This window comes from Balaenoptera physalus (genome assembly GCF_965194825.1).
Source record: "Balaenoptera physalus genome assembly, chromosome: 5".
In the NCBI taxonomy this organism is placed as follows: domain Eukaryota; kingdom Metazoa; phylum Chordata; class Mammalia; order Artiodactyla; family Balaenopteridae; genus Balaenoptera; species Balaenoptera physalus.
Window position 1 is genome coordinate 42875346 of NC_138884.1, and position 15125 is coordinate 42890470.

The following is a 15125-nucleotide window of genomic DNA, read 5'->3' on the forward strand; positions in this document are numbered from 1 at the left end:
AAATAAAGGAATCTAAATTGGAAAAGAAGAAGTGAAGCTGTAACTGTTTGCAGATGACATGGTACTAAACATAGAGAATCCTAAAGATGTTACCAGAAAACTACTAGAGCTAATCAATGAATTTGGTAGAGTAGCAGGATACAAAATTAGTGCACAGAAATCTCTGGCATTCCTATACACTAATGATGAAAAATCTGAAAGTGAATTTAAGAAAACACTGCCATTTACCATTGTGACAAAAAGAATAAAATATCTAGGAATAAACCTACCTGAGGAGACAAATGACCTTATGCAGAAAATTATAAGACACTGATGAAAGAAATTAAAGATGATACAAATAGATGGAGAGATATGCCATGTTCTTGGATTGGAAGCATCAACATTGTGAAAATGAATATACTACCCAAAGCAATCTACAGATTCAATGCAATCCCTATCAAACTACCACTGGCATTTTTCACAGAACTAGAACAAAAAATTTCACAATTTGTATGGAAACACAAAAGACCCCGAATAGCCAAAGCAATCTTGAGAACGAAAAATGGAGCTGGAGGGATCAGGCTCCCTGACTTCAGGCTATACTACAAAGCTACAGTAATCAAGACAGTATGGTACTGGCACAGAAACAGAAACATAGATCAATGGAACAGGATAGAAAGCCCAGAGATAAACCCATGCACATATGGTCACTTTATCTTTGATAAAGGAGGCAAGCATATAAAGTGGAGAAAAGACAACCTCTTCAATAAGTGGTGCTGGGAAAACTGGACAGGTACATGTAAAAGAATGAAATTAGAACACTCCCTAACACCATACACAAAAATAAACTCAAAATGGATTAAAGACCTAAATGTAAGGCCAGACACCATCCAACTCTTAGAGGAAAACATAGGCAGAACACTCTATGACATAAATCACAGCAAGATCCTTTTTGATCCACCTCCTAGAGAAATGGAAATAAAAACACAAATAAACAAATGGGACCTAATGAAACTTAAAAGCTTTTGCACAGCAAAGGAAACCATAAACAAGACCAAAAGACAACCCTCAGAATGAGAGAAAATATTTCCAAATGAAGCAACCGATAAAAGATTAATCTCCAAAATTTACAAACAATGCATGCAGCTCAATAACAAAAAAACAAACAACTCAATCCAAAAATGGACAGAAGACCTAAATAGACATTTCTCCAAAGAAGATATACAGATTGCCAACAAACACATGAAAGAATGCTCAACATCATTAATCATTAGAGAAATGCAAATCAAGACTATAATGAGATATCCTCTCACACCGGTCAGAATGGCCATCATCAAAAAATCTACAAACAATAAATGCTGGAGAGGGTGTGGAGAAAAGGGAACCCTCTTGCACTGTTGGTGAGAATGTAAATTGATACAGCCACTATGGAGAACAGTATGGAGGTTCCTTAAAAAACTAAAATTAGAACTACCAGATGACCCAGCAATCCCACTACTGGGCATATACCCTGAGAAAACCATAATTCAAAAAGAGTCATGTACCAAAATGTTCATTGCAGTTCTATTTACAATAGCCAGGACATGGAAGCAACCTAAGTGTCCATCATCGGATGAATGGATAGAGAATATGTGGCACATATATACAATGGAATATTACTCAGCCATAAAAAGAAACGAAATTGTGTTATTTGTAGTGAGGTGGATAGAGTTAGAGTCTGTCATACAGAGTGAAGTAAGTCAGAAAGAGAAAAACAAATACAGTGTGCTAACACATATATATATGGAATCTAAGGGAAAAAAAAAAAAAAGGTCATGAAGAACCTAGTGGCAAGACGGGAATAAAGACACAGACCTACTAGAGAATGGATTTGAGGATATGGGGAGGGGGAAGGGCAAGATGTGACAAAGTGAAAGAGTGGCATGGACATATATACACTACCAAACGTAAAACAGGTAGCTAGTGGGAAGCAACCGCATAGCACAGTGAGATCAGCTCTGTGCTTTGTGACAACCTAGAGGGGTGGGATAGGAAAGGTGAGAGGGAGGGAGATGCAAGAGGGAAGAGATATGGGAACATATGTATATGTATAACTGATTCACTTTGTTATAAAGCAGAAACTAACACACCATTGTAAAGCAATTATACTCCAATAAAGATGTTAAAAAAAAAAAAACTCAAAATGTATTAAAAACCTAAATGAAAGACCAGAAACCATAAAAATCCTAGAAGAGAACATAGGCAGAGCACTCTTTGACATAAATAGTAGCAATATTTTTTTGATCTGTCTCCTAAGGCAAAAGAAATAAGAGCAAAAATAAACAAATGGGACCTAATTAAACTTAAAAGTTTTTGCACAGGAAAGGAAACCATCAACAAAACAAAAAGACAACTTACTGAATGGGAGAAAATGTTTGCAAATGTTATGACTGACAAGGGTTTAATATCCAAAATACATAATCAGCTCATACAACTCAATATTAAAAAAAGGCAATCCAATAAAAAACTGGAAAGAATCTTCTGACAGACATTTCTCCAAAAAGAGATACAGATGGCCAACAGGCACATGAAGAGATGCTCAATATGGCTAATTATTAGAGAAATGCAAATCAAAACCACAAGGGGATATCACCTCACACCTGTCAGAATGGCTATAATCAAAAATTCTACAAATAGCAAATGTTGGAGAGGATGTGGAGAAAAGAGAACCCTCCTACACTATTGGTGGGAAAGTAAATTGATGCAGCCACTCTAGAAAACAGTATGGAGGTTCCTCAAAAAACTAAAAATTGAACTATCATATGATCCAGCAATTTGATCCCTGGGTATATATCTGGAAAAAATGACAACACTAATTCAAAAGGATACATGCACCCCAACGTTCACAGCAGCTCTATTTACAATAGCCAAGATATGGAAGCACCCAAGTGTCAATCTACAGATGAATGGATATAGAAGATATGCCATATATATATATATATATATATATATATATATATATATATATATATATATATATATATATATATACACATTCCTTTGTATATAGCAATATTAACCATAAAAAGAATGAAATCCTGCCATTTGCAGCAACATGGATGGATCCAGAGAATATTATGCTTAGTGAAACAAAGTCAGATGGATAAAGACAGATACTGTATGAAATCACTTATATGTGGATTCTAAAATATAATACAAATGAATGTATATACAAAACAGAAACAGACTCACAGATATAGAAAACAAACTTGTAGTTACCAGAAGGGAGAGGTAGAGGAGGAGGGACAAATCAGGGGCATGGGAATAAAAGATAAAAACTACTATGTATAAAATAAGTAAGCAAAAAGGATATATTGTACAGCACAGATAACTATAGCCATTATCTTGTAATAATTTTAATGGAGTATAATCTGTAAAAATACTGAATCACTATGCTGTACACCTGAAACTAATATAAAACTGTAAATCAACAATACTTCAATAAAATATAAAAGAAGAGCAGAATGAACTTAAATATTGAAAGAAAATAATAAAAATATAAGAATAAAAAAATGCGTTAATATTGTTCATTGGCCACTTATAACAATAAATTTATTTGCTCATAATTGTACACAATATTAAAAAAATAGGAGAAAAAAATGATAGATTTGTTTATTTTTTCCTATTTGCAACATTTTGGAAAATACCATTTTATTAGTAATCCTAGATACAAGAAAACTGAATAAACTTTGAATGCTGATGGTATGGGTACTGCAGTTAGATAGGAGAAACTTTTTTTCCAGGTATTATTTTGCTCTTACAAACTGATTTAATTTGATTAATCTTGTGCCAAAACTTTCCATATTCTACAATGCTTTACTTTAAAAACTCATGTATATTGCAGCAACATGGATGGATCTAGAGATTGTCATATTGAGTGAAATAAGTCAGACAGAGAAAGACAAATGTCATATGATATAACTTATATGTAGAATCTTAAAAAATAGTACAAATGAACATCTACAAAACATAAATAGAGTTACAGATGTAGAAAACAAACTTATGGTTACCAGGGGGTAAGGGGGGGGGAAGGGATAAAGTGGGAGATTGGGATTGACATACACACATTACTATATATAAAATAGATAACTAAAAAGGGCCTACTCTATAGCACAGGGAACTCTACTCAATACTCTGTAATGGCCTATATGCGAACAGAATCTAAAAAAGAGTGGACATATGTATATGTAAAACTGATTCACTTTGCTATACACTTGAAACTAACACAAGTAAATCAACTTGATTCCAATAAAAATGTTTTTAAAAAACTAAGAAAAACTGAAAAAAAAAATCATGTACAATTTTAAACTTTCTCTGAAGCTTTATCATCTTTTATATCTTGCTCTTCAGTACCTCTTTAATGATTTTCATAATATGTTTTCAGGGGCTTATTCAAAGGATCTAAACAGAAATTGATCAACACCTATAACTATATTACAACATAGACTCATAATGCTTAAAAATAACTCTATAAAGAATTATGTATGTGTTCATGTATTACAAGTCAGTTGTAACTTTTTATGTATAAAATCTGTTTATGTTACGCAAGAGTTTCATTTAGTTTTCATTTTGAGTATTGCAACATCCTGGACAACTCCATACCCATGATACTCGTAACAACACTCAATTTTCAGGGAGTTGAAACTTTCTTAACTACATTTGCTTTTCCACCAAAACTCAAAGTGTATATGAGTCATTCCAGATGAATTAGTCAAAGGCGAAGGACAAAAATCATTTAATAACTAGTAAAAAACAAAAATTGATATCATTACAATCTTGGTCTGGGAAGACTTTTAAGGTTAGCATTCCAGACAGAATCCAGAAATTAATAGATTTATTCATTTCACTTCTTAATAATTTTAAATTCTATAACCAAACAAACAATATGATAAAAGGAATTTTATGTCTTCCTTTTTAATTCTTACATGTGTAATTTCGTTTTCTTGCCTTAACATGCTACTATTTCCACCAAAATGTTAAAAAAAGAAGAGGACTGGTGGACATACTTGGTTTTTTACCTATCTCAAAGGAAATACTTTCAGAATTACCCTAATGATAATGGTATTTGCACTAATTTTTGTTGCTTCTCTTTATAAGATTAATACTCTTCTATTCCTAGTTTGCTCAGGCTTTGCTGTTGTTGTTAAATCATTAATAGATTATTTTTCTTGATTTAATTGTGATACTCGTCTAATGGTGCTTGTATATATTTACATATACATATACACACAAACATATATACATAATATATCATACATATATACACATATCCATGCATATATCTGCCCTTGAAATATATATATATTATATATTATTTATATATTTACAGATTGACAGATAGATAGATACATACATACACAGGCATATATATTTGCATTTGGTTTGCTAATGTGGGGAGGATTTTACATACATATTCAAGTGTGAGTCTGGGTTAAAATTTTCCTTTCTTACACTGTTCTTGTCATCAGGATGGCTATCAAGGTTTTGCTAGCCATATAAATAGGAGAGGGTATCTTTTATTTTATTCCCTGGAAGACTTTATATAAGATTATACTTAATTCTTATTTGGTTGTTGTGTAGAACTCACTGATGAAGCCATCTGAGCTTGGATTTCATTGTTGAAAAAATTTTGACTAATAATTCAATAAAATAGTAATTTGATTTCTTTAGTGGTTATAGGAGCATTCAAGCTTTTTATTTCTTCTCAAATAAGAACTTAGTAAGTAATATTTTGTAGTAATTTGCCCATTTCATTTACAATTTTAAAGTTATTGGCATAATGTTCAAAATGTTCTTTTGGTGCCTAAAGTATCTATGGTTATAATAATCTTTTTATTCTAAATATTAGCTAATTGTGCTTTCTCTGTTATTCTTTTTTTTTCTTGATCTCTTTTCACCCATTTCTCTATTTTTCTAAATTGTTTCAAGTACCAACTTTGTCCACACTTTGTACAATACCATGATATTTTCAACTTTATCTTTTATTTATTACTTCCTCCTTTATGTACTTTGTCATTTATTTTATTGCTCTTTTTCTAGTCTCTTTATGTGAATGTCAATCTCATTAGTTTTGGGTATTTCTTATTTCCTAATATGAGCATTTAGGTCTGTGAATTTCCTTCTAAGTACTGCTTTAGGTGCATCTTACAGGTTTGGTATTCTCAGTATTTTTGTTATAATTGAAAATAATTTCTAATTTTATCACAATATCTTCTTGAATGAATTGAATATTTAATGTGTATTTCTCAATTTTAAAATGTGTGGGATTTTTCTAGTTATCCATCTGATACTGACTTTTAATTTCAGTGTGTCTGAGTACATAATTTGTATTATGTCAACCCTTTTAGACCATTTACCATTTCTTTTAAAATTACATCTTTCAAAAAATTCCTGGAGTTTGAGTAATTTCCGTTATAAAATTTCTGAGGTATTTTACTAATCAAACAAGAATAAAAAACAAAGTAAATTATATTTGAAAGAAAATGAACCTTTGCATCTGAGATTAAAGGAGAACTCTTGATAGGATAAACTACCTTCTCTCCTGGGGTCACAGAAACTCTCCAGATGCAGTGTGTATAAGATGGGTAGCCATTTGGAAATCCTGGGGAGGAAAGGTTGCCATTGGATTCTTGTAGGGTTTCTCCACATGCTGAAAGAAAAAAAAAAAGTTTGATTTTCTTAAAAGATGAAAAAGATAAGATTATTCTCTAATTTTTATGAAAAACATTGGCCTCATAAATAAAATCTCCAGTCTTTTGGTGTTTGTTAGACAAGAATATATATTTGTATTTTATAAAACACTTTTCCTTTCTAAGTAATTTCTCTTTACGTCTTTCTTACTAGAATTTCAGTATACTTAATCGGATTACTATAGCTAACCATATAACAAGATTATGAGATAAATAACCTGAAGAACCACAAAGTTCTTCCTCATGGAAACCTTTCTCATTCATTCTCAAGGAGCCAGTAGCCAACTTATACGTCACCCATATTCAGCTTCAGGCCAGTGGATACCTAGTTGATGTGGCTCTGGGACCACACGAAACATTCCATTAGTATATTTGGTGTAGAGTGAGGTTAATTTTAATAATGAATACCATATCAAAGTTGAAAAAAGAAATCTTAAATAATAATGAATAATAATCAATAAGAGGTGCCAAAATGTCACACACAACGAAAATATTTTTCAAAATAAACTGGAAAAAAATTGAAAGATAAAAACATCATGGAAGGGCTTCTCTGGTGGTGCACTGGTTAAGAATCCGCCTGCCAATGCAGAGGGCACAGGTTCGAGCCCTGGTCCGGGAAGATCCCACATGCCACAGAGCAACTAAGCCCGTGTGCCACAACTACGGAAGCCTGTGCACCTAGAGCCCGTGCTCTGCAACTAGAGAAGCCAACGCAATGAGAAGTCCACACACTGCACTGAAGAGTAGCCCCCACTGGCCACAGCTAGAGAAAGCCCACGTGCTGCAACAAAGACACGATGCGGCCAAAAATAACTAAATAAAATATAAAAAAAGTGGAAACAAACTTAAAAAAAAAAATCATCGAAGATTCAAATTTTCAAATAAGATGTAGACATTTATTTATTCTCTGTTTTCTGTCAATCATAAGTAGAAATTACTGGAAAAGCAATTATATTTTCCTCTTACTAAGCCTTTCTAATTTCTTGGAAGTGATTACCAGTCATCTGAAATAGCAAATAATAATCAGTTACACAGCTTCAAGATCTGTGTGATTGATATCTATAGGCCATTTCAACAAAGGCAAGAACAGAGCATAATTAACTCTGTTTCAGCCAAGGTTTGTAGTTAGAAGCATTCTATAATGGATTTTCTTGTTGTTTTTGCAAGACATGGTATGAGCCACATGAACCTAGGCTGCTTTAAGTATCCTTAATTCAAGAATAATTCCTATACTGCAGCCAGTTTATATAAAGATTTATATAAACATGTTTATAACCTTCACTCAACAATTTGAAAGAACAGCTCCTTCCCTCTGAAGGGACTGAAATAAAAACTGATATACTACCATATTATAGAACCATAGCTCCCAGCAAGTGAACTCTTGTCTCATCAAATCAATAAATTATAAATGGTCTGCATATCTTGATTTAAATGAAGAAACAAAGATGATGGCCTTGAAAACATAAAATAGAGCTGTAAAAACAGTCTGATAAGATATAAATATTTATTTAGAAACACAGATATTATGTTTGCACAACAAAATAAATTTAAAGTAAGAGCAAGCCATGCTTATTCTGATGAATAGGCAGATAAAAGCAATTTCAGAATGAAACAAAAAAAAATGCTCAAGGTAAAAAATATATAATCAGCACTTTCCAAGAATCATCTAAGGATACTGGTAAATGTGACATTACAAGATCCCTTAGAAAAAGGAAAATTTGTTAAGATTTATTAATGCAGACAATGTGCTTCTAACTAGGATCAGTTTAGATGCTGAATAGTCATTTGGGAATTGAGTGGGTTTCAATGAAAAAAGGCTGCAATTTACAGTAGTTTAGAAATAAATTCTGAAATAATTGAAAACTCCACTAAGCCACATAGAATGCTGGTACTGGATTTCCTAAAGTGGAATTTAAAAAATTAAATATATTTGACTCACAAATGTAAACAAACACTACGGTTCTGATAAAAAAGATAAAAACTCTCTAAAATGTAAAAAAACAGAATATAATTCAAAAATTAAATAAATCTATTATATAGCACCTGCTTATAATTCAAGAAGTACAAACACATATTGTCAAGTTGTGGTAATCATTTGTGCATTTTCCTCAATAAGTGTGGCTGTCCCAGGCTACATGATCACTATTTCAGAAAATTTCATCAACTTTCCTGGCCATTTGTTGATTCATGTGAAGATATATAAAAAAAACTTTAATATTAAAAGAACTAAAGGAAAATTAACAAGGAAAAGATGGTACTACTAAGTTAAATACATAGTCTGTCCATTTACTCAGAAAGCTATGTGGATGAGAAAAGAGAAGTTGAGTCATGGCATTACCCCTTGTTAATTATGTCATACAAGCAAGTCTCAAAAGCTTCAACTTCAGTTTTCTCTTCTGTAAAGTGGCTATCTTATTAATATGTACTTCATAAAGTTGTGTTGTAGGAGTCAAGTATTGTGATGCCCAAAGATCTCTTTCTAACCCTTAGATACCTCTGACACAGGTAGGAAGACTGTGCGCTTAATTGTTAGAATGTATCTTTGAGCTCGAAAATGCAGTCTTATTTAAGAGCAAAAAGGCATAAAGAAATATACAAAGGCAAATTATTATCACTCTCCTAATCAAAATTACTCTAAAATGAAACATAATTCAGAAGTTAAACTTCTATCTCTCTAGGCAGATGACATGATCTTGTATGTACAAAATTATAAAGATTCCACAGACCAAAAAAAATACTGTTAGAAGTAATAAAAAATACTCAACAAAACTGCAGAATACAAAATCAACACACAAAATCAGTTGCATAAACTAACAACAAACAATATGAAAAGGAAATTAAGAAAACAACCTTATTTATAAGAACACCAAAAAGAATAAAATATTTAGGAATAAACTTAACCAATAAGGCAAAAGACATGTAAGGTGAAAACTACAAAACATTGCTGAAAGAAATTTAGGGAGACAAAAAAATGTGTTCATGGATTGGAAGACTTAATATTGTTAAAATGATATCCTTACTACCCAAAGCAATCTACAGATTCAGTGCAATCCCTATCAAATTCCCAGTGGTGTTTTTTGCAGAAATGGGGAAAAGTGCTTAAAATTCATATAGAACCACAAACCCTAAATAGCCAAAACAACCTTGGGAAAAAAGAACAAAGCTGGAAGCCTCACACTTCTTGACTTCAAAACATATTACAAATCTACAGTAATTAAGAGTATGGTACCGGCATAAGAGAGACTTATAGACCAATGGGACAGAATAAAGAGCCAAAAATAAACCCACACCTAAACAGTAAACTGGGATCTTCAACAAGGGTGCCAAGACTGTACAACACGGAAAGGATAGTCTCTTCCATAAATGGTGTTGGGGAAATTAGATATACACATACAAAAGAATAAAATTGGACCCTTTTCTTTCATTATACACAAAAATCAACTCAAAGTGGATTAAAGAGTTAAAAGGAAGACCCAAAATTGTAAAATTCCTAGAAGAAAAAACATATGTGAAAAGTTCCATAACTGTGATCTTGGCAATGATTGCTCAGATATTGACACTAAAAGTACAGGCTTTAAAAGCTAAAATAGACAAGGGGGACTACATCAATCTAAAAAGCTTCTGTGCAGTGAAGGAAACAATCAATAGAGTGAAAAGCAATCTTTGGAATGGAAGAAAACATATGCAAATCATGCATCTTAGTAACCAAATATATAACCAAAATATATAAGGAACTCTTACAATTCAATAGCAAAAAAGCAAACAAAGAACAACAAACCCCAAATAACCAAATTTTAAAATGGGCAAAGGACTTGAATAGACAGTTCAAAGAAGACATACAAACGGCCAATAGATACATGAAAAAAATGCTCAACATCACTAATCATCAGGGGAATGCAAATCAAAACCACAATGAGATATCACCTCACACCTGTTAAGATGGCCATTATCAAAAAACAGGAAATAACAAGTGTTGGTGAGGATGTGGAGAAATTGGAACCACTTTAACTGTTGGTAGGAAAGTAAAATGGTGCAGTCACTGTGGAAAACAGTATGAGTTTCCTCAGAAATTATAAATAGAACTACCAAATTATCCAGCAACTCTACTTCTGGATATTGATGCAAAAGAACTGAAAACAGAATCTTGAAGAAATACATACACTCACATATTCATTGACGCATTATTCAGAGTAGCCAAGAGATAGAAACAAACTAAATGTCCATCACTGGATGAATGAATAAAGAAAATGTGGTATATACATACAATGGAATATTATTCAGCCTTAAAACAGAAAGAAATCTGTCATGTGCTAACAACATGGATGAACCCTGAGGACACTATTCTAAGTGCAATAAGCCAGTCACACACAGAAGGACAAATACTGCAGGAGGTTTCTAAAGTAGTCAGACTCAAAGAGGTGGAAAGTAAAATGGTGGTTGCCAGAGTTTGGGAGGACAGGAACAGGGAGCTGCTGTTCAATAGGTATAGAGTTTCAGTTTCAGTCATGCGAGCTGGAAAAGTTCTAGAGATCTGCTGTAAAGCAATGTGTATATAGTTAACAGTACTGTATTGTGCAATTAGAAGTTTGTTAATAGGACAGGTCTAATGTTATGTGTTTTGCCAAAGTTAAAAAATAGTTAATAATAAAAAGTTCTTTATTCTATGATCCATCTCACTTTTGCATCACATGATTCTAGTGTAACTTACCTCTTCCAAGATAGAAAATTGTGTTTGAATTGTATAAATGCTACTTGGATTGTGTGTGGCTGAGAAATTATTACAAATTCTTGTGTTATTAACAATATGGTTAAATTTACTGCTGATTGTATTTACATCTACAGATATTTTCCCAAGCAAATGTCTACAACATCTACCAAATATCAAAGATTGAGAATCCTTTTTCCATTTTTTTATAAGAACACTTTACAATTTTACTAACTCTAAATAAAACAGACAATAATGTATTATATAAATCTCTTTCCCCAAAATCTTGATGAACTCTAGAGTAGGGGAAGAAATAAAACTATATCTAATCAACTTAGCACTACCTAATTAACTTTTTCATACATCCATGGCTCCCTTAAACTTTTATTTGTAATAAATAAAATTTAGATTTAAAATTATTTTAAGATAAGGAATGTTAAAAGAAATCCCAAGTCATCTGAGCCATAATGGTGAGATTAATTACTGAAATATTTTAAAATCTATTTCAATAGTAACTCCCTAGCCAAGTTTGAATCATCTTTGAAGATGAAGCACAAACCAACTCCAAGAAGCCTTCCTCATTCCAGGGTGCAGCTCAGTTTAGGCACCCCTCTCAGAACTGCTTTAGCATCCTTTACTGATGAGATTTACTTCCTCAACAAGTAATATTGTCTGTATAATCCCACAGATGATTGGCTATTTGTGTGTATAATCTGTGCTTTCTTCTCTGTGGCCATAATATCTGGTGCAGTACTTTTCCCATATTAAAGCAACTATTTCATTCATACAACAACTTATTGAGCATCTAACTTATATCTGATTCAGAATACCCTGAGGAAAAAGCCTAACTCCAATCCTAAAGATTATACTCTAATTATACTCTAATGTGGGAAATGACAAGTGAATTGATGATTATAGGAGTAAGACATAAGGCCAGAACCAAATAAAGCATTTATCAGCATGGGAATCCTGGGAGACCAGCGAGTTTTTAAGTAGGAGGTTACATAGGAGTCAAATTCTGAATATGAGTTAGGATTTAGCCAGGAGGCAGTTAAGAGTTTTCTGGCTGGAGGAAGAAGCAAGAGGCAAGCATACTGTAGTGTCAGGGGCTGAATGAAGTAGAGGTGAGAAACTAGGCTGTAAGGGAAATACCTAGAGAAGAGGCTGGGGGAAGAGACAGGGGAAAATCTTGAAAGAGACATTGAGAAGGAAATCAGCCTTTATCCTAGTATAAGCAGAGTAAGATTTGCATATTGAAAAGTCACTTGAACAGCAGTGTGGCCAGAGAACTAAAGAAATGTAAGGATGGAGGGAAGAGCTTACTTAGGAAACATTGTAGCAATCCAGACAAAAGAAGAGGATCCCTAGAATAGGGGATTCACTTCAAGAACATGAGGTAAATACCAAGAAGGCAGCAGGACTGACTAGTTGTGGGAAGTGAGGCGAAAGGAGGAAGGAAGTAAGAATGCCCTCCAGGTTCTGGCTTGGGAAGATCTATGTGTGGTACCATCAACTGAACTAAGGAATGTTTTATGGGAGAAGAATAAATGGGTCCATGAATAAGTGGGAAAATGGCTAAATTCTTTTTGCATGTTGGCAATATATTTTAGTCAAGAATTGTACATAAGCACATATATCAAGGGTATTCTGGCTGGAATCTCAGAGCATTATATAAGGAATTAAAGAGATTAATATTTTAGGTAACTAAAAAGAACCTCATATTAATTAAAAAGTAAATTTAATGTATGAGTGTTTAAAACGTTTCTGGTATTCGAATTCCATGAACACTGAAACTGGTCTTCCATCCCTACAACCACACAGATGTGCATCCATAGACGTGGATATCCTGTACATATACTGTATGTGTAACAACACTTTTAAATTTGTAAACATAGATTGTATGTGGGTTCATGTGTGAATACACATACACTTTTATATAATTATGAACACTCTAATCCTCAGAAGCTCCTTTATTTTTAGATATTAATTTACTTTATTTTTTCCTAGTTTTATTATGTTACTTGACATTTAATTAAAGAAGATTTACTGAGAGACTATTACGTTTGACAGTTGGCATAAGTATGAGGTAGTTATAAGCCAAAAGTTCATGGGACTACAGAAAAACTATATTAAGAGAAAATGCAAATAAAGACCAGAGACTGTATTAGAAGAAGAGTTCAGTTTCAGGAGTTTAGAAATTAAAAAGGAAAGTAATCCTAAAATTAGATCCAAGTAGAGAAGAATACATTTAGAAAATGAGAGTCACAAGAAAAAGAAGGCCCCCAAAAAGAGAGAGAACAAGACAACAAATGAATCATTTATGAAGAGAAGAAGATGCACCACCACTCACACACCTCAGAGAGGATCTCTTTCACAAGCAGACTGCTGATTACCGGGATAAAGGGAAGATGAAGACCATTCTCTGCCCCATGTAGATGTTTCTATATGTTAATGAGCAAATATTACATTTGTGAATGAATCAGCTAGCCCTCTCTTGTACCCTACAAAGAAAGTTTCCTGGACTGGTACCAATAATCACAGTAAACTTAGTTAATATAACTTCCCAATAGTTAAATATATATATAAATAAAATTTAAACAAAACCTATGTAAAACTTCAATGATTAATATACCCATCTTATCTCTGAATGTCTGCACAAATTATTAGAATAGCAGCCAGTTAAAACTTTTATAGTTATTTTACCACTTGTGATCTTAGTATCTGGAACAAAAAGTGAATTCCATAGGTATTAGTTTCCATAAACAAAAAAATTTGGGAAAAGCTGTGTTAAGCAAAGTTAAGCATGTATCTTTGATATAAGCTATTTCAAGCATTTTGAGTATATAGGAGGTGCATAGAGTAATAAGTATTTCCAGTTTGGAAGCAGAATCTTTTCTTTCCTGGACCAGTAAGGCATTAGTGTTCCCTTGGAACATTGTTATTAAGACCTTCCTTTAATCTTTTTTCACAACTTTAATAGCAAACATTTAGTAGTTCACTAGAAACATGGTTAGAACTTATTTTTTGCAACAAAGTTATAAATTCCACTTAATTGAATTTAAATTTATATACTGTTAATGATGATATTTGGAAGAAAAGATCATTCAGGACTCAATTCTGAAGTTAAAATAAAGGATATTCTTTTTATGTTGACAAGGAAGCTCTTAATTTGACTATGAAATCATGCAACCATTTAATAACAACTATAAAACAACATTTTTTTCTCTTTTACTCATTAAATTAAAAGAAATAAAGCTTACTATCCCTGTTCTTGAAATATGATCTCTAGCAATTTGTTTTTAATTATACCAATGGGTGTTCCAGAGTTCTCTCCTATTTCATTTTATGATTAGCAACTTTGAACTGAATATGTCAGTCACATGCCAGCATGAAAAGAGACAAGTAAACAGTTGAGTAAATTGTGGCTTATTTATCTGTAAGAGCACTATCAGGCACAACTATGCTTCTGAGTTTGGGTGGTGCAATACCTGGACATCTGTACAGCTTTCTTGCCTGTGCAATATCTCCTTTGCTTAAACGGGTTCGCTGACCAATTGCTGGACGTATGCCATTATCATCACGTGAGGGGAGAATGGTATCCAGAAACATCCCCCTGAAAAAGATCAGAAGCAAGTCACACATAAGTCACCAAATTAAGACACATATATTCCTTACAAATATGTTTTTTTTCCAAACTCAAACCAATCAAAGGA

General features: G+C 32.8%; 1 protein-coding gene across 5 annotated transcripts in view; it reads right to left on the reverse strand.

Annotated features, from left to right (window-relative positions):
• TLL1 (tolloid like 1) overlaps positions 1-15125 on the reverse strand; it is a 253162-nt gene that overhangs the window by 80470 nt on the left and 157567 nt on the right. For all 5 annotated transcript variants that reach the window (XR_014264165.1, XR_014264166.1, XM_082463627.1 and 2 more), the window contains exons 8-9: positions 14901-15025; positions 6552-6667 (exon numbers count right to left, since the gene is read on the reverse strand). Coding sequence is in view for 3 of the 5 variants with exons in the window: in XM_082463627.1 (XP_082319753.1) it covers positions 6552-6667; positions 14901-15025 (241 nt within the window). In the remaining 2 variants the exon portion in view is untranslated. The remainder of the gene's footprint in view (positions 1-6551; positions 6668-14900; positions 15026-15125) is intronic.